At 44.7% G+C, this 19,053-nt stretch overlaps 1 protein-coding gene across 1 annotated transcript in view; it reads right to left on the bottom strand.

Moving 5' to 3' along the window:
- Positions 1 to 19,053, bottom strand: part of LOC306858569 (low-density lipoprotein receptor-related protein 6-like) — a 73,512-nt gene that overhangs the window by 25,843 nt on the left and 28,616 nt on the right. Inside the window, exons 9-12 of the mRNA XM_079399156.1 lie at positions 13,468 to 13,684; positions 11,961 to 12,250; positions 10,253 to 10,479; positions 212 to 396 (exon numbers count right to left, since the gene is read on the bottom strand). Of these exons, the coding sequence (XP_079255282.1) occupies positions 212 to 396; positions 10,253 to 10,479; positions 11,961 to 12,250; positions 13,468 to 13,684 (919 nt within the window). The remainder of the gene's footprint in view (positions 1 to 211; positions 397 to 10,252; positions 10,480 to 11,960; positions 12,251 to 13,467; positions 13,685 to 19,053) is intronic.

Below are 19,053 nucleotides of genomic sequence, written 5' to 3'. Positions count from 1 at the left end.
AAAACGAAATAAATAAATTGCAATAATATTATCAATATTACTATTTTAGTTTTTTATACTTATATTTAATGGGTCACACTATGTGCAGAGAGGCCCAAACCAAATCTCCAGGTGCTCTTATGAGAACCAGGACTTATGTGCAACTCTGCCTATAAATGTATTTTTCACACAGTATATCTGCTGCTGACACACACTCGTCGCTGATACACACCCAGCATGTTGGAGGACTCGATGAGTGTGGTGTCCAGGTCCGTCCAGTACAGCCGCCGCTCCGCGTAGTCGATGGTCAGTCCGTTCGCACGACCCACGTTCGGCACTAGGGTGATGCGTCCAGAACCGTCCATGGCCGAGCGGTCAATCTTGGGCCGTCCACCCCACTCTGTCCAGTACATGAAGCTGAGAGGAAGACCAGCAGACCGTGAGACGGCGCAGTCACGTCACATGACCCAAGCGTGCCGCTCCAGTCCTGAAAAGTGAAGCCAAAGCATCTCGATCGCCCCCAGCTGATAAACCCTGCCCTCTCCATGTAATCTAATGGAACGTGAGACAAACTAAATCAAATTACACTTCAAATGTGACCCTGGAGCACAAAACCAGTCATAAGAAGAAAATTTCTTTTTTTCAATTTTCTGAAATTGAGATTTATACATCATCTGAATAAATAATCTTTCCATTGATGTATGGTTTGTTATGATAGGACAATATTTGGCTGAGATACAACTATTTGAAAATCTGGAATCTGAGGGAGCAAAAAAATCTAAATATTGAGAAAATCTCCTTTAAAGTTGTTCAAATGAAGTTCTTAGCAATGCATATTACTAATCAAAAATGAAGTTTTGATATATTTATGGTAGGAAATTTACTAAATATCTTCATAGAACATGATCTTAATATCCTAATGATTTTTGTCATAAAAGAGAAATGTATAATTTTGATCCATACAATGTATTGTTGTCTATTGCTACAAATATACCCCAGAGACTTAAGACTGGTTTTGTGCTGCAGGGTCACATATAATTTTTTTATAGTTTCACTCAGTTTATAATTTCAGATAGTTCTTATGCTGATTTATGTTCAAGTGTTTGTTTTTCTAATAAGTTTGCTTTTAACTAGTTATTTGATGCTATAAAAGCGTGGTGAGGTGTCATGATTGTGATTGGGTCTGCAGGAGTTTGGGGCAGGACTTCACTACCACTCACACTCTGGCTCCAAATGATGCAAGATGACAGCGGCCATACTGAGATGCTTTGGCTTCACTTTTCTATAGAGGAAGGAAGGGGAGACGCGTCGTCCATCTTTTTACAGTCTATGGTCCTGAGCGACTGCAGGACACACACACATTCACTCTGACACACACTCTCTCACTCACACACACACACACTCACACACACTCTCTCACTCACACACACACACACTCTCTCACTCATACTCTCTCACTCACACACACACACTTCTCTCACTCACTCACACACACACACAGACACACACACACACTCTCTCACTCACACACACACACACTCTCTCACTCATACTCTCTCACACACACACACACACACTCTCTCTCTCTCTCTCTCTCTCTCACACACACACTCTCTCTCTCTCTCTCTCTCTGACACACACTCTCTCTCTCTCTCTCTCACACACACACTCTCTCTCTCTCTCTCTCTCTGACACACACTCTCTCTCTCTCTCTCTCTCTCTCTGACACAGTTTATTGAAAACTGAAGAAAATGTGAGGGGGTGCTTGGCGTGGCAAAACTCGCCACTCGGTTGCTAGGGTACCCAGGATGGTTGTTAGGGCCGTTACTAGGGTACCCAGGGTGGTTGCTAAGGTGTTGCTATGCGGTTGCTAGGGTACTCAGGATGGTTGCTAGGGCGGTTGCTAGGGTACCCAGGGTGGTTGCTAAGGTGTTGCTATGTGGTTGCTAGGGTAATTTGGGTGGTTGCTAGGGTGTTGCTATGCGGTTGCTAGGGTACTCAGGATGGTTGCTAGGGCGGTTGCTAGGGTACCCAGGGTGGTTGCTAAGGTGATGCTATGTGGTTGCTAGGGTAATTTGGATGGTTGCTAGGGTGTTGCTATGCGGTTGCTAGGGTACCCAGGATGGTTGCTAGGGCGGTTGCTAGGGTACCCAGGGTGGTTGCTAAGGTGTTGCTATGTGGTTGCTAGGGTACTTGGGGTGGTTGCTAGGGTGTTGCTATGCGGTTGCTAGGGTACCCAGGATGGTTGCTAGGGCCGTTGCTATGGTACCCAGGGTGGTGCTATGAATGATATAAACCAACTCCCATGCCTCTGTGACATTCAGAATGGAAGATATCCCTCTTTGGATTTTGGTTGCTAGGGTACTCTGTTTGGTTGCTATGGAGTTGCATGATGAAACTGCAAAGGCTTCTTGTCACTATGAATGATATAAACCAACTCCCGTGCCTCTGTGACATTCAGAATGGAAGATATCCCTCTTTGGATTTTGGTTGCTAGGGTACTCTGTTTGGTTGCTATGGAGTTGCATGATGAAACTGCAAAGGCTTCTTGTCACTATGAATGATATAAACCAACTCCCATACCTCTGTCACATTCAGAATGAAAGATATACCTCTTTGGATTTTGGTTGCTAAGGTCCTCTGTTTGGTTGCTATGGAAGTGCTAGGAGCTGCCAATGATGAAACTGCAAAGGCTTCTTGTCACTATGAATGATATAAACCAACTCCCATGCCTCTGTGACATTCAGAATGGAAGATATACCTCTTTGGATTTTGGTTGCTAAGGTCCTCTGTTTGGTTGCTATGGAGTTGCTTGGAGCTGCCAATGATGAAACTGCAAAGGCTTCTTGTCACTATGAATGATATAAACCAACTCCCATGCCTCTGTGACATTCAGAATGGAAGATATCCCTCTTTGGATTTTGGTTGCTAAGGTGCTCGACAATGGTTGCTAGGGAGGGGCTAGGAAGTGTTGAGGTGATTCATGATTGGATGTTTGCTGCCCCGAGTCAAATGAGACCACCCTCATGTTTCTATGACAATTCATTCCAGAGATATCCCTTTGATCTCTTTCAATGAATGTCTATGGAACTTGTTGCTAAGGTGCTCTAAATGGTTGCTAGGGCGTGGCTTGATGGCTTCACAATGATCCTGAGATATTGATTGGTCGTCTGAGTAAAATGAGCCCGCCCCCTTGTCTCTATGACACTGTGATCCAGAGCTATGTTCAATACAAAATCCCTTTGCAATTTACCATAGTAGGAAAAACGCGCTGTTTCATGGGCCGTCCCTCACCATAGTAAGTCAATGGGGCAACTTTGGGGGGCTCTTGTGCCCCAGGGGTACAACTTATACCCCACTGCGGGGTATCTTCTTACACAGCTTGATAGCCTCTCCAAATGTGGTGATTCACAAGTTTCTACGAAATTCTCGCTCGGAGCTACGGGGCGTCAAAGTTGGCCGCAATGCATTGTCTATGGGATTTTTTGCCCGCTTTTTTGCCCCTGGGGCAAACACCGTACCCCCGATCGCTTATAAAAGTCATAGCACACCATTCCCGAATAATCCGCACGATTTGACGCCTCATTCATGGGTCTGTGACAAACGGTGCGGGAGGAGTAGCGCGTCAAAATTTGTACGGAAGAAGAAGAAGAAGAAGAATAATAACTAGAATGTACATTTCCTGAAGAAAATGTGAGTGGGTGCTTGGCGTGGCAAAACTCGCCACTCGGTTGCTAGGGTACCCAGGATGGTTGCTAGGGCCGTTGCTAGGGTACCCAGGGTGGTTGCTAAGGTGTTTCTATGCGGTTGCTAGGGTAATCAGGATGGTTGCTAGGGTACCTAGGATGGTTGCTAGGGCGGTTGCTAGGGTACCCAGGGTTGTTGCTAAGGTGTTGCTATGTGGTTGCTAGGGTAGTTGGGGTGGTTGCTAGGGTGTTGCTATGCGGTTGCTAGGGTACCCAGGATGGTTGCTAGGGTGGTTGCTAGGGTACCCAGGGTGGTTGCTAAGGTGACGGTATGTGGTTGCTAGGGTAATTGGGGTGGTTGCTAGGGTGTTGCTATGCGGTTGCTAGGGTACCCAGGATGGTTGCTAGGGCGGTTGCTAGGGTACCCAGGGTGGTTGCTAAGGTGATGCTATGTGGTTGCTAGGGTAATTTGGATGGTTGCTAGGGTGTTGCTATGCGGTTGCTAGGGTACCCAGGATGGTTGCTAGGGCGGTTGCTAGGGTACCCAGGGTGGTTGCTAAGGTGTTGCTATGTGGTTGCTAGGGTACTTGGGGTGGTTGCTGGGGTGTTGCTATGCGGTTGCTAGGGTACCCAGGATGGTTGCTATGGCCGTTGCTATGGTACCCAGGGTGGTGCTATGAATGATATAAACCAACTCCCATGCCTCTGTGACATTCAGAATGGAAGATATCCCTCTTTGGATTTTGGTTGCTAGGGTACTCTGTTTGGTTGCTATGGAGTTGCATGATGAAACTGCAAAGGCTTCTTGTCACTATGAATGATATAAACCAACTCCCGTGCCTCTGTGACATTCAGAATGGAAGATATCCCTCTTTGGATTTTGGTTGCTAGGGTTCTCTGTTTGGTTGCTATGGAGTTGCATGATGAAACTGCAAAGGCTTCTTGTCACTATGAATGATATAAACCAACTCCCATGCCTCTGTGACATTCGGAATGGAAGATATCCCTCTTTGGATTTTGGTTGCTAAGGTCCTCTGTTTGGTTGCTATGGAGTTGCTTGGAGCTGCCAATGATGAAACTGCAAAGGCTTCTTGTCACTATGAATGATATAAACCAACTCCCATGCCTCTGTGACATTCAGAATGGAAGATATCCCTCTTTGGATTTTGGTTGCTAAGGTGCTCGACAATGGTTGCTAGGGAGGGGCTATGAGCTGCCAATGATGAAACTGCAAAGGCTTCTTGTCACTATGAATGATATAAACCAACTCCCATGCCTCTGCGACATTCAGAATGGAAGATATCCCTCTTTGGATTTTGGTTGTTAAGGTGGTCGACAATGGTTGCTAGGGAGGGGCTAGGAAGTGTTGAGGTGATTCATGATTGGCTGTTTGCTTCCCCGAGTCAAATGAGACCACCCTCATGTTTCTATGACAATTCAATCCGGAGATATCCCTTTGATCTCTTTCAATGAATGTCTATGGAACTTGTTGCTAAGGTGCTCTAAATGGTTGCTAGGGCGTGGCTTGATGGCTTCACAATGATTCTGAGAGATTGATTGGTCGTCTGAGTAAAATGAGCCCGCCCCCTTGTCTCTATGACACTGTCATCCAGAGCTATGTTCAATACAAAATCCCTATGCAATTTACCATAGTAGGAAAAACGCGCTGTTTCATGGGCCGTCCCTCACCATAGTATGTCAATGGGGCAACTTTGGGGGGCTCTTGTGCCCCAGGGGTAAAACTTATACCCCACTGCGTGGTATCTTCTTGCACAGCTTGATAGCCTCTCCAAATGTGGTGATTCACAAGTTTCTACGAAATTCTCGCTCGGAGCTACGAGCCGTCAAAGTTGGCCGCAATGCATTGTCTATGGGATTTTTTGCCCGCTTTTTTGCCCCTGGGGCAAACACCGCACCCCCGATCGCTTATAAAAGTCATAGCACAGGTGTCCTCAATAGGGCGCACGATTTGACGCCTCATTCGTTGGTCTGTGACAAAAGCTGCGGGAGGAGTAGCGCGCCGAAGTTTGTACGGAAGAAGAATAAGAATAAGAACTAGAATGTACATTTCCTGAAGAAAATGTGAGTGGGTGCTTGGCGTGGCAAAACTCGCCACTCGGTTGCTAGGGTGGTTGCTAGGGTACCCAGGATGGTTGCTAGGGCCGTTGCTAGGGTACCCAGGGTGGTTGCTAAGGTGTTGCTATGCGGTTGCTAGGGTAATCAGGATAGTTGCTAGGGTACCTAGGATGGTTGCTAGGGCGGTTGCTAGGGTACCCAGGATGGTTACTAAGGTGTTGCTAGGTGGTTGCTAGGGTGTTGCTATGTGGTTGCTAGGGTACCCAGGATGGTTGCTAGGGCCGTTGCTAGGGTACCCAGGATGGTTGCTAGGGTACCTAGGATGGTTGCTAGGGTGGTTGCTAGGGTACCCAGGGTGGTTGCTAAGGTGTTGCTATGTGGTTGCTAGGGTACTAGGAGTGGTTACTAGGGTGTTGCTATGCGGTTGCTAGGGTACCTAGGATGGTTGCTAGGGCGGTTGCTAGGGTACTTGGGGTGGTTGCTAAGGTGTTGCTAAGCGGTTGCTAGGGTATCCAGGATGGTTGCTAAGGCCGTTGCTAGGGTACCCAAGGTGGTTGCTAAGGTGTTGCTATGTGGTTGCTAGGGTACTTTGGGTGGTTGCTAGGGTGTTGCTATGCGGTTGCTAGGGTACCCAGGATGGTTGCTAGGGCCGTTGCTAGGGTACCCAGGGTGGTTGCTAAGGTGTTGCTATGTGGTTAATAGGGTACTTGGGGTGGTTGCTAGGGTGTTGCTATGCGGTTGCTAGGGTACCCAGGATGGGTGCTATGGAGTTGCATGATGAAACTGCAAAGGCTTCTTGTCACTATGAATGATATAAACCAACTCCCATGCCTCTGTGACATTCAGAATGGAAGATATCCCTCTTTGGATTTTGGTTGCTAGGGTACTCTGTTTGGTTGCTATGGAGTTGCATGATGAAACTGCAAAGGCTTCTTGTCACTATGAATGATATAAACCAACTCCCGTGCCTCTGTGACGTTCAGAATGGAAGATATCCCTCTTTGGATTTTGGTTGCTAAGGTACTCCGTTTGGTTGCTATGGAGTTGCATGATGAAACTGCAAAGGCTTCTTGTCACTATGAATGATATAAACCAACTCCCATGCCTCTGTGACATTCAGAATGGAAGATATCCCTCTTTGGATTTTGGTTGCTAGGGTACTCTGTTTGGTTGCTATGGAGTTGCATGATGAAACTGCAAAGGCTTCTTGTCACTATGAATGATATAAACCAACTCCCATGCCTCTGTGACATTCAGAATGGAAGATATCCCTCTTTGGATTTTGGTTGCTAAGGTCCTCTGTTTGGTTGCTATGGAGTTGCTTGGAGCTGCCAATGATGAAACTGCAAAGGCTTCTTGTCACTATGAATAATATAAACCAACTCCCATGCCTCTGTGACATTCAGAATGGAAGATATCCCTCTTTGGATTTTGGTTGTTAAGGTGCTCGACAATGGTTGCTAGGGAGGGGCTAGGAAGTATTGAGGTGATTCATGATTGGCTGTTTGCTGCCCCGAGTCAAATGAGACCACCCTCATGTTTCTATGACAATTCAGTCCGGAGATATCCCTTTGATCTTTTTCAATGGATGTCTATGGAACTTGTTGTTAACGTGCTCTAAATGGTTGCTAGGGCGTGGCTTGATGGCTTCACAATGATCCTGAGATATTGATTGGTCGTCTGAGTAAAATGACCCCACCCCCTTATCTCTATGATACTGTGATCCAGAGCTATGATCAATACAAAATCCCTATGCATTTTACCATAGTAGGAAAAACGCGCTGTTTCATAGGCCGTCCCTCACCATAGTATGTCAATGGGGCAACTTTGGGGGGCTCTTGTGCCCCAGGGGTACAACTTATACCCCACTGCGGGGTATCTTCTTGCACAGCTTGATAGCCTCTCCAAATGTGGTGATTCACAAGTTTCTACGAAATTCTCGCTCGGAGCTACGAGGCGTCAAAGTTGGCCGCAATGCATTGTCTATGGGATTTTTTGCCCGCTTTTTTGCCCCTGGGGCAAACACCGTTACCCCGATCGCTTATAAAAGTCATAGCACACCATTCCCGAATAATCCGCACGATTTGACGCCTCATTCGTGGGTCTGTGACAAAAGCTGCGGGAGGAGTAGCGCGTCAAACTTTGTACGGAAGAAGAAGAATAATAACTAGAATGTACATTTCCTGAAGAAAATGTGAGTGGGTGCTTGGCGTGGCAAAACTCGCCACTCGGTTGCTAGGGTACTCTGTTTGGTTGCTAGGGAGTGGCTTGGCAGCTGCCAATCATGAAACTCCAAAGGCTTCTTGTCACTATGAATGATATAAACCAACTCCCATGCCTCTGTGACATTCAGAATGGAAGATATCTCTCTTTGGATTTTGGTTGCTAAGGTACTCTGTTTGGTTGCTATGGGCTGCCAATGATGAAACTGCAAAGGCTTCTTGTCACTATGAATGATATAAACCAACTCCCATGCCTCTGTGACATTCAGAATGGAAGATATCCCTCTTTGGATTTTGGTTGCTAAGTTGTTCGACAATTGTTGCTAGGGAGGGGCTAGGAAGTGTTGAAGTGATTCATGATTGGCTGTTTGCTGCCCCGAGTCAAATGAGACCACCCTCATGTTTCTATGACAATTCAGTCCGGAGATATCCCTTTGATCTCTTTCAATGAATGTCTATGGAACTTGTTGCTAAGGTTCTCTAAATGGTTGCTAGGGCGTGGCTTTATAGCTTCACAATGATCCTGAGAGATTGATTGGTCGTCTGAGTAAAATGAGCCCGCCTCCTTGTCTCTATGACACTGTGATCCAGAGCTATGTTCAATACAAAATCCCTATGCAATTTACCATAGTAGGTAAAACGCATGCATTTGATGGGCCGTCCTGCTCCATAGTAAGTCAATGGGGCAACTTTGGGGGCCTCTTCTGCCCCAGGGGTCAAACTTTTACCCCATTGTGAGGTATGTTCTTACAGATCCTCCCAGCCTCTTCAAATGTGGCAAATCACAAGTTTCTGCGAAATCCTCGCTCTGAGCTATGATTCGTCAAAGTTTGTCGCAATGTTAAGTCAATGCGATTTTTGGGCCGCTTTTTTGCCCCTGGGGCAAATACCGTACCCCCGATCGCTTATAAAAGTCATAGCACACCATTCCCGATTAATCCGCACGATTTGACGCCTCATTCGTTGCTCTGTGACAAAAGCTGCGGGAGGAGTAGCGCGTCAAAATAACGGCGGAATAAAGAAGAAAATAATAATAATAAAAATAAGTATGCCGAATAACAATAGTGAGTGCTTCAAAAAAGCACCCACTAATAATAAGTATGAAGAATAATAATAGTGAGTGCTTTTGCAAAGCACCCCCTAATAAGTATGAAGAATAATAATAGTGAGTGCTTTGGCAAGCACCCCCTAAAATTCAATGACACACAGTCTCTCTCTCTCTCTCTCTGACACACACTCTCTCTCTCTCTCTCTCTCTCTCTCAATTCAATTCAATTCAATTCAATTCAATTCAATATGTGCTTTATTGGCATGACAATTGTTACAATGTATTGCCAAAGCATAGTGTCTACATTAAATATAGAACAAGTATGTATATAAAAAAAATAAATTAATAAAAAAAACAAATTCCATGCATGTTTATATAATTAAACAAAATAGAACAAATCAATTCTAGAATTCTGTGAACAGTTTAAAAGTGTGTGTGTGTGAGTGTGAGTGTGTGTGTGTGTGTGTGTGTGTATGTGTGTGTGTGTGTGTGTGTGTGGGCGCATCACTGATTTGTTGACTCCTCCCTCTTTTTGTGACAGGCATCAATGTATCTTGCTGCTAGTGAGATACAATCTTGTTTTTCACCTAATAAATACTGAAGTTGTGTTTTCTTGTTTAACATTTTGAAGTCAGGGTAAAGTGTTTCAAATTGTGGATAAAATGCCTCTCTAATGTGTTGATAGTTAGGACAGCTGGTGAGGAAGTGTTGCTCTGTCTCCACTTCTCCATGAGTACAGTATGGACAGATGCGGCTCTCTCTGGGCAGCCAGTGCTGTCGATATCTGCCCGTCTCTATAGTCAGAGTATGACCGCTCAGTCTGTACCTCGTCATCTGTCTTCTTAGTTTACAGTCTTTCACTGTACTCAGATATTCTGCAGTTGTGGAATCTCTATTTAGGGCCAAATAACATTCAAGTTTACTTTGTTTTTCTGTTGTTTCTTTCCAATAGGTTAGATCATTTCCTTTTTGTTCTTTTATAATTTGGTTGGGCCAAATGTTGTGGCTGATTATTTGAGTGTCCTGCTGCTGGATGTTAGTCATGTTAGTCTGTGTTTGCAGCTTCAGGACCATCTGAATCAGGGGACTTTTTTCAGGGTGAGTTTCTCTCTCTCTCTCTCTCTCTCACACACTCTCCCTCTCTCACACAAACACACACTCACACACTCTCACACACACAAACACACTCTCACACACACAAACACACTCTCACACACACAAACACACTCTCACACACGTACCCCTCGGCCGGGTCCAGTGCCAGTGCTCGAGGGCTGTCCAGATCCTTCCACACCAGGACCTGTCTGTGCTGCCCATCCAGTTTGGCCACCTCGATGCGGTTGGTGCCGGTGTCGGCCCAGTACAGGTTCTTGCCCAGCCAGTCCACAGCCATTCCCTCGGGATAGTCCAGACCGAACTCCACCACGTGCTCCAGAGCGCTGCCGTTCATGAACGCACGACTGATGGTCTGAGGAGCAGCAGAAACCCATCAGATCAAACACACACCGCTGACAAGGAGAATGAGACGAACATCCCCAGCAGCAGCAACAACAGTGTGTGTGTGTGTGTGTACGTGTGTGAGAGAGAGAGAGAGAGAGACGGTGTGTCGCACCCCAGATCTCTCATTAGAGAGACGAGCAGATACTCCACATGAGATCAGCAGAAGCAGCTGTAAGACCTCGAGCAACACACATACACACTCTCTCTCTGAGGACTGAATATCTGCTGAATATCAGTGTTTCTGCTTGTATTTAGTGTAAATGTTTCATAAACGTCTCTTTCAGTCAGTCAGATCATCTGATAGTTCAGGATTTAAACTGTACTCAGACTCTTAGACGTCTGCAGTGTTCAGTAGTTTGTAGTTTAACTACTCTCTAAACAGAGCTCCTCACAACACAAGATCTGCATGATCATCGTCTAAGATCATGTTTCTGTCAGATCAATGACTGTCATCAACAGCTTACTTTGTTACTTGAATTGTTGACATGTTTCTAGCAGCTACAGTTTCATTTTATTCAGACTCAAACTGAGCAAAAATATGCAATTTGGTTCAGATGCTGATGATGAGATACTAATGTGTGTAATGTAAATCAATGAGATCTTTATAACAGTACAGCAGATACTGACATTAAAATATATATATACTGTAAAATGTGCGAGTTATAATTTGATGTGGTCGCATGCGAGTGTATAGCCTGCTCCATACAGCAGAAAATGACAAATATTGAGGAAACGATGGTGGATGGAGTATTTGGTTTTCAAGCTAAAGCTAAATAAAAGACCGCTTCTTAAACCAGAGTAGGTTTTCCTTTTTTTTTTTTTATCTTTGCCGTTTTCCTCACATTACGCTATGGAGGCTTTCTTTTAATTTTTTTTTATTTGATTCCTGTTTACTAAACATTCTGTAATTTATTAGTCCGTATATATTACAGCATGTGGTGTATGCCATGCCTCATCTTATTCGTTTTTGTTAATAAAAGTGTGTGTGTGTGTGTGTGTGTGTGTGTGTGTGTGTGAGAGTGAGTGCGCGAGAGTGTGTGTGTGTGTGTGTGAGTGAGTGCACGAGAGTGTGTGTGTGTGTGAGTGCGTGTGTGTGTGTGTGTGTGTGTGTGAGAGAGAGAGTGAGTGTGAGCGTGAGTGAGAGAGCGTGAGCATGAGTGTGTGCGTGCGCGAAAGTGTGCATGCGTGCGAGCGAGTGAGTGTGTGTGTGTGTGTGAGAGTGAGTGCGCGTGAGTGTGCGAGAGTGTGTGTGTGTGTGCACGAGAGTGTGTGTGTGTGTGCGCGTGCAAGTGTGTGCGCGTGCAAGTGTGTGCGTGCGAGTTTGTGAGTGTGTGCCTGCGTGCGAGAGTGTGTGAGAGTGAGCGTGAGTGCGTGCGCGAGTATGTGCGTGTGTGTGAGAGAGAGTGTGCGAGTGTGTGTGTGAGTGAGTGTGAGTGCGTGACTCCTCACCTTCAGTGTTATATCGGTCCAGTAGATGCGGTTGTCGGTGATGTCGAAGTCGAGTGCGGACGCCTCTTTGACGCCAGTGAGTGGAATGGCCACGTTGTTGTTGTTGGTCTCCAGCGAGATGCGCCTGATGTCTGTGTGGCGGGAGAACAGCAGAAAGGCCTCGGGGACGATGCAGGTGCTCAGATCGGCCATGAGCTCCAGACCGATGGGACACGCGCACGACACGCCCTGCGGCTTATAGAGGCACAGGTGACTGCAGCCGCCATTAGCATGCGCACACGGGTTCACACCTGCGCAGACGAGATCCAGCTCAGCACAAACACAACAAGACCATGTGCCATCAACTACTGCATTTAACAGGAGCGTTCACTCTAGAATAGGGCTGAAACCATTAGTCGACATTATCATCAATAAAACATTGTTGACAAATACTCTCGTTTGATCTCATGTGACCCCATGTAAGAGCCTGCAGTAATGCGGTTTGACCAGTGTGTGGCGCTGTAGCACAAAACCTGAAGCTTCTGAGCGGTGTTTGGATGAATATGTAAACATATGCTACACGCTTTCCTCTCAATAACGAAATAAACAACACAAACTGACAGCGGTGAGGAAGCAGCAGTTCAGAAAGCATCTGATTACTCTCCCATTAGCTCTGCAGTTCAGTCCTCCAGTAAAATCCAGTCACCTCACGTTTATTTCTATAGTACTTTATGCAGCAGATAGCCTTAAATCAAGCAGCTTTAGTCAGTGTGGCTTTCAGCTAGAATTACAACTTGATATTCTGTTATAGAAATAAAAAATATTTCATTAAAGTGATCGTTTAGTTTGCAGAGACCAAAGCTTGTTCTAGCTCAGGACTGTTTTGTTTATCATAACCCTACAAGTTATTTTAAAGTAGATTATGTTGTAAATAAAATAGTTTATCTAAAAATAAAGCGTCTTATCACTTTCCTTTATTTTGTTTCTTATCCATATGACTTACAAAAGATGTTCGGCAGAATGATGCGTCACTCAGTTACTTAGTTCATACAGATAATTAAATGATGAATAAGAGAGTTTTTCTGTCTGTCATCTCATTTTGTGTGCCAAATATATTTATTTTTATATAACTATATGATATGATTTTCAAAAGCTGAAGTGATTACCTTTATTTGTTAGAACTCAATATTTTAACTAACTGCCAAAGCTGTTAAGACAATTAGTCGATTAATCTTTCTAATAATTGTTAGATTAGTTGATTATCAAAATAATGGTTACACTGGAAATCATCATTCTGTCATCATTTGTCATTCAAACCCTTCTTCTGTGGAGCATAAAGATATTTTGAAGAACGCTGGTGACCAAACAGTCTTGGCTCTCATTTACTTCCATTATATGGACAAAAATACAATGGAAGTCAATGGGAACCGAAACAGATGAGTTCTTTAAAGGATCTTCTTTTACAGAAGAAAGCAGTTGGTGCAGGTTTGAGTGACTCGAGGGAGGAAATGACATCACAGTGGCTCACCGAAGGTCTGGTGGACGTATGTGGCCTTGATTCCCATGAGGTCAGGCAGCTGGTCGACGATCACCTCACGCTCCAGGCTGTGTTTGTGCACGCGCTCGATGCTGCGCCGCTGCCAGTCCGTCCAGTAGATGTAGTCGCCCAGCAGCGTGAAACCAAAGATGTGCGGCAGGTTATCATCCACCAACACCCTGCGGCCCGATCCGTCCATCTCCATCACCTGCAGAAGACCAGACACACTCCTGAGCAATCCTAACACTCCTTTATCTCCCTCGCTCTCTCTCACACACACACACACACACACACATACATACATACATATATATGCATACATACATATACATGCATACCATACATACATATATATATATATATATATTATTTATGATTATATGTGTGCACAAAGCAGTCTTCTCTCTCTCCTGTGGGACGTTCAGTAAAGCTTGGCAACAGTAACCAAGAGGGGCGGAGCTTAGAAAAGGGTAATTTATAACATCTCTGCAAACAGAAGACGACATCGAGAACATCATTTGAATAAACAGGAAATGCTGTGAAGCTTGTGCTCAACCCTGTATCCATGGAAACAGTTACCGTGGTTACCAATGACACCAGTCACTCTGAATTTTAATCAAAGTGGCTTTAATTCAGCAGATTAATTAATACAGCTCACCTTTAACCAGCTAACTCTCCTTTAACTACAGCACACCTTAAGAGTGAGAGAGAGTGTTTGTGTGTGTGTGTGTGTGTGTGTCTGTGTGTGTGTGTGTCTGTGTGTGTGTCAGTTGTCCGCAAACAATCATTCACATATGCGCACACACACACTGGTATACCTATCATTATGGGTTCATTCTATAGGCATAATGGTTTTTCTACTGTACAAACTGTATATTTTTCTTACCCAAGCCCTACACCTCACACAAAACTACAGGCACTTTCACATTCTCTAAACACTTCTTTCTGTATGAACACACGTAAATGTGCCAAACTACCAGCGGTCAGACACACAGCAACACATGCACATCTGAAGATGGGAAACACACTGAGCACCTGAGACTGAACATGAAGTGCTAGAACAACATCACAGCAGTGATAATAGAGCTCGTGCTTACATCCACAGCGCTGCTCTGACCTCCAGACCTCAGGAGTACTACACTCACTTCCTGCCGCTTCCAGCGACTCTCAGACACACACACTTACAATCAGTCACACAGACACACACACACACAATCCGTCTCACTCACACACACACACAATCCGTCTCACACACACACACACAATCCGTCTCACACACACACACACACACACACACACAATCCGTCTCACACACTCACACACACACAATCCGTCTCACACACACACACACACAATCCGTCTCACACACACACACACACAATCCGTCTCACACACACACACACACAATCCGTCTCACACACACACACACACACACACACACAATCCGTCTCACACACACAATCCGTCACACCCACAAACACACACTCACACACAATCAGTCACACAGACAGACACACACTCTCACACAATCAGTCTCACACACACGCTCAAACATCGCCTTTTCCAAATAAGCATGCTTCCTATAGTTGCTGAGATTGAACACTACTTTGCCAACTGTTTGGCCCTTGTTTTAGATAGCCCCCCAATGCAAAGTCCACAGATCGCCAGCCTGTGTACATGACCCAGACGGCCAAACACTAGCACAATAAGCTTTTGTATCCAAGGTTCTTGATGATAGACGTCAATGACCGATATTTAATAAAAATATTTTATAAAATCTTAGAGCAGTAAGAATCCTCCATAAACAAGTCAAATGCACATGACACCTCAAATAGTGTAACTGTTTTGCCATTCTGAGAGATGTTAGAAAAGTTCCTAGAAAAGTGTTTGCAGGTGAGTTAAAGACTGTACAGTAGTACGTTTAAAGATCTGTTCATCAGCCACGCAGGGAATCTGAGCAGCAATGAGGTCCACAAGTAGGGATGGGTATCGTTAAGGTTTTAACGGTATTACTACTCTTACCGATACTGCTTATTGATCCGGTACTTTAACGGTATTCTTATCGGTACTTTTTGTTTTACTTTGTTTCTTTGTTCATATTCTTACAGTATCTTATCTTATGTATATAAAACACTAAAAATGCCTGCACTTCATCAATTTGTAAATGCACCAGTGTGCAGGTATTTTTAGTGTTTTATATACATAAGATAAGATACAGTAACAACATGAACAAAGAAACAAAGTAAAACAAACTGACAAATACAATAAAACAAACACACAAACGAAATGAAATAAACAGTGCTTTCATTTTTCCATGAAGGTCTACTAATATTAATGTTCAGGTAAGTAATAGTTACAAAAGTAATCAAATGTAAATGAGCACTGCATAGTTTTCACTGTATGTACTGATAGATTCATGTTTATTAAAGCTATAACGTTGTTCAGATTAAGAGCTGTGGGTGATTTTCTCTTTGCATTTTGTTCTTTGATTAACATCGATGGCTCAAGCTCCAGTCTGACACTTTAAGACAATATACTGACACGCATCGGATTTTCTCCCAACTGTTCTCGTCCACTTAAAACATAAAAGTGAAGACTCTCATAACCGGCCATTTTGACACATTGTGTGTGTATTTTTTGGCATATTTTTGTGTGTTATTTCGACGCGCCCGAAGCTCAAAGTGTGCTTGTCCGTTTTGGAGCACGCCGCCACGCAGGCACACGCGCGCACACACATTTCAGCCTGGGGAACAGCAGATTGTACTTTCAACGTTTTACTATCAAATATGTCATGCAATGTAGCAACAGTAAAGACGGCATTTTATAACAATCACTGATTGAGCTGATTCAGATGTTAAGTTTTGATTCGGAGGAACGAATCCGCGCCGCTATGAAGGGAAGGGAGAAATGCGGCTATAATCCTTGGAAGCCAAAATCGAAAAATAAATAAATACTTAGCTCAATATAACAGCCACAGGCCTAAAGTGTGAGCAGATGTTTGAATAGTTGGTTCTCTCTTCTATCATAATTAAACAGGACTTTCATGTTGCGTGTGCTGAAGCTCCTCCGCGTGAGCGCGATCTGGCTTCTGAATTGCGCATAGCAAAACTGCATCATAGACAAATGTTTGAATATTATTGCACATAAAAACAGCTGGCGACATATATATATATATATATATAGAGAGAGAGAGAGAGAGAGAGAGAGCGAGAGAGAAACAATAAATGTATGTGTGTTTTCTTAATTTCTCCAATACCGACAGAAGTACCGATAACGTCAGAGCTTATCGATACTCCGGTCTTTCATAATTTAGCCCCGAGACCGATTTAATACCGAGTTTCGGTACCCATCCCTATCCACAAGTCTGTCATGTCTGGCAGTATATAATCCTTTAAATGATGAACAGCTGTTCATGATGTGGGCTACTGACTCCAGGTGTTGAGGGGGTCATGCAGCAGGCAGAGGGGGGAATGGGTGGAGGGAAACCACAGTGATAAGTTGTATTTTGTAGGAAGAACCTGCAGATGTGCTTCTCACACACACACAGACACACACTCGGTCAAAGACACACACTCAAACCCCGGTCCAGACTCCAGCATGTGACCCTGTGTGGTGTTTGCTGTAGCTCCGGGTCACAGCAGCGCTGAAGTCAAGTTTCCATCTCGGGTGTTAGGGCCTCAGTCGCAGGTCTGCGCTGGTTTGGCCGGAGACCGCAGAGTGCCGTGGCTTTCAGATTCTGGGTCTATTCTAAACAGAGCGACTGCAGCTGGAGTGCAGGCCACAATCGGAACCAGATGTGGGCAGAAACCACAGAGCCGGCCGTCCTTCAGCCGATTGGCTGAGTGAGAGAGCAGCGTCACGTCCGTACAGAGCTCAGAGTCTCACGTTCCAGACCCATCTACACTCATGTTTCTGATCATCAGATCACACGAACGACCGAAACCACCCATCAAATGACTCGAGTGCAGCTCTTCCACTGAAGCTGCAGGTTTGAGTGCCACATACCACATACATATGGCCACAGCCATATCACCCTGCAGCCCAAGAGCTGGTCAGTACCTGGATGGGAGACCTCCGGTGAAAACTAGGTTGCTGTTGGAAGAGGTGTTAGTGAGGCCAGCAGGGGGTGCTCACCCTGTGGTCTGTGTGGGTCCTAACACCCCGGTATAGTGACCGGGACACTATACTGCCAAAAAGCACCGTCTTTCGGATGAGACGTTAAACAGAGGTCCAGACTCTCTGTGGTTATTAAAAATCCCATGGCACTTCTCGTAAAGAGTAGGGGTGTAACCCCGGTGTCCTGGCCAAATTCCCTCCACTGGCCCTTGTCTATCATGGCCTCCTAATAATCCCCATCCACTTGATTGGCTCTATCTCTCTCCTCTCCACCTGTAGCTGGTGTGTGGTGAGTGCACTGGTGCCGTTGTACTGTGGCTGCCGTCGCATCATCCAAGTGGATGCTGCACACTGGTGGTGGTTGAGGAGAGACCCCCCCCCACATGATTGTAAAGCGCTTTGGGAGTACAGCAATACACAATAAAGCACTATATAAATGCATCATTCATTCATACTGAAGTGTTTTTCACACATACATTCCTACAAATCAGTTCTTCTCCAGTGTTCGTTAGGAGACACTCTCTCTCTCTCACTCTCTCTCTCTCTCTCTCTGTTTCTCACACACACACTCTCAAATTCAATTCAAGCTTTATTAGCATGGCTGTGTAACACAATGTTGCCAAAGCATTAACATATATAAATAATAAAAATAAAGAAACAATAGGAAAAAAAACATCATGATAATAAATAAAATCTAAATAGATGAAAAGATAAAGTGAGTCAGTTTAGAGTTAACCATGTTTAACACCTAATTTTGCAACTAGTGCAGCTGTGTTGTCATCTCTCTCTTCCTCTCTCTCTCTCTCACACACACACACACACAGAGCTGGTTCTCCATGTGTGTGTGTGTGTGTGTGTTCACGGTCTTGTTTCTGTCAGACTCCCAGCGCGTGCCGTTAGTGTGAGCTCTCAGCGTGAAGCAGCGCTGCTGCTGGCTGGAGATAAACACACACACACAGCCTGTATCTGTCAGGATTATCAGTAGTTTTTCGCTCCTGTGGAGCCACGGCTAATAAGACATGCTGAAGCACCAGAGGCTAAAAACATGAGCGCAAGAGGAAACAACTGACAGCACGAGAACACGTGACATTTATCATGATTTATCACATCACAACTGGTGAAAACAATTAAACTGAAAATTGATGAGAAGTTTAAAGGGGTCATGACATGAGAAATCTAATTTGCCTTGATCTCTTGGTATATAAGAGGTCTTTGTACCATTAAAACATCCTGCATGTTTCTTAGCTTAAAGCCTCCTCCTCGTGAGTGAAAGATTGCTGGCTTGACGCGTTTGGGTTAAACAGCTCTTTCACGTCTTTGTACAGATATCAGAAGCATCCCAGCGTAAGGAAGAAGTGGATAGTTCATTTTTAATGGCATCCCAGATGATTTTATTTTGTAATCGAGGCACAGTGTCATGGAGAGTCACAAAGAATCGTTTGTTGAAAGATGAAGCAGAAC

The sequence above is a fragment of the Barbus barbus genome (genome assembly GCF_936440315.1).
Source record: "Barbus barbus genome assembly, chromosome: 39".
Taxonomy (NCBI): Eukaryota; Metazoa; Chordata; class Actinopteri; order Cypriniformes; family Cyprinidae; genus Barbus; species Barbus barbus.
Note: the sequence above shows the minus strand (reverse complement) of the source record. Positions and strands in the feature narration are given on the sequence as shown.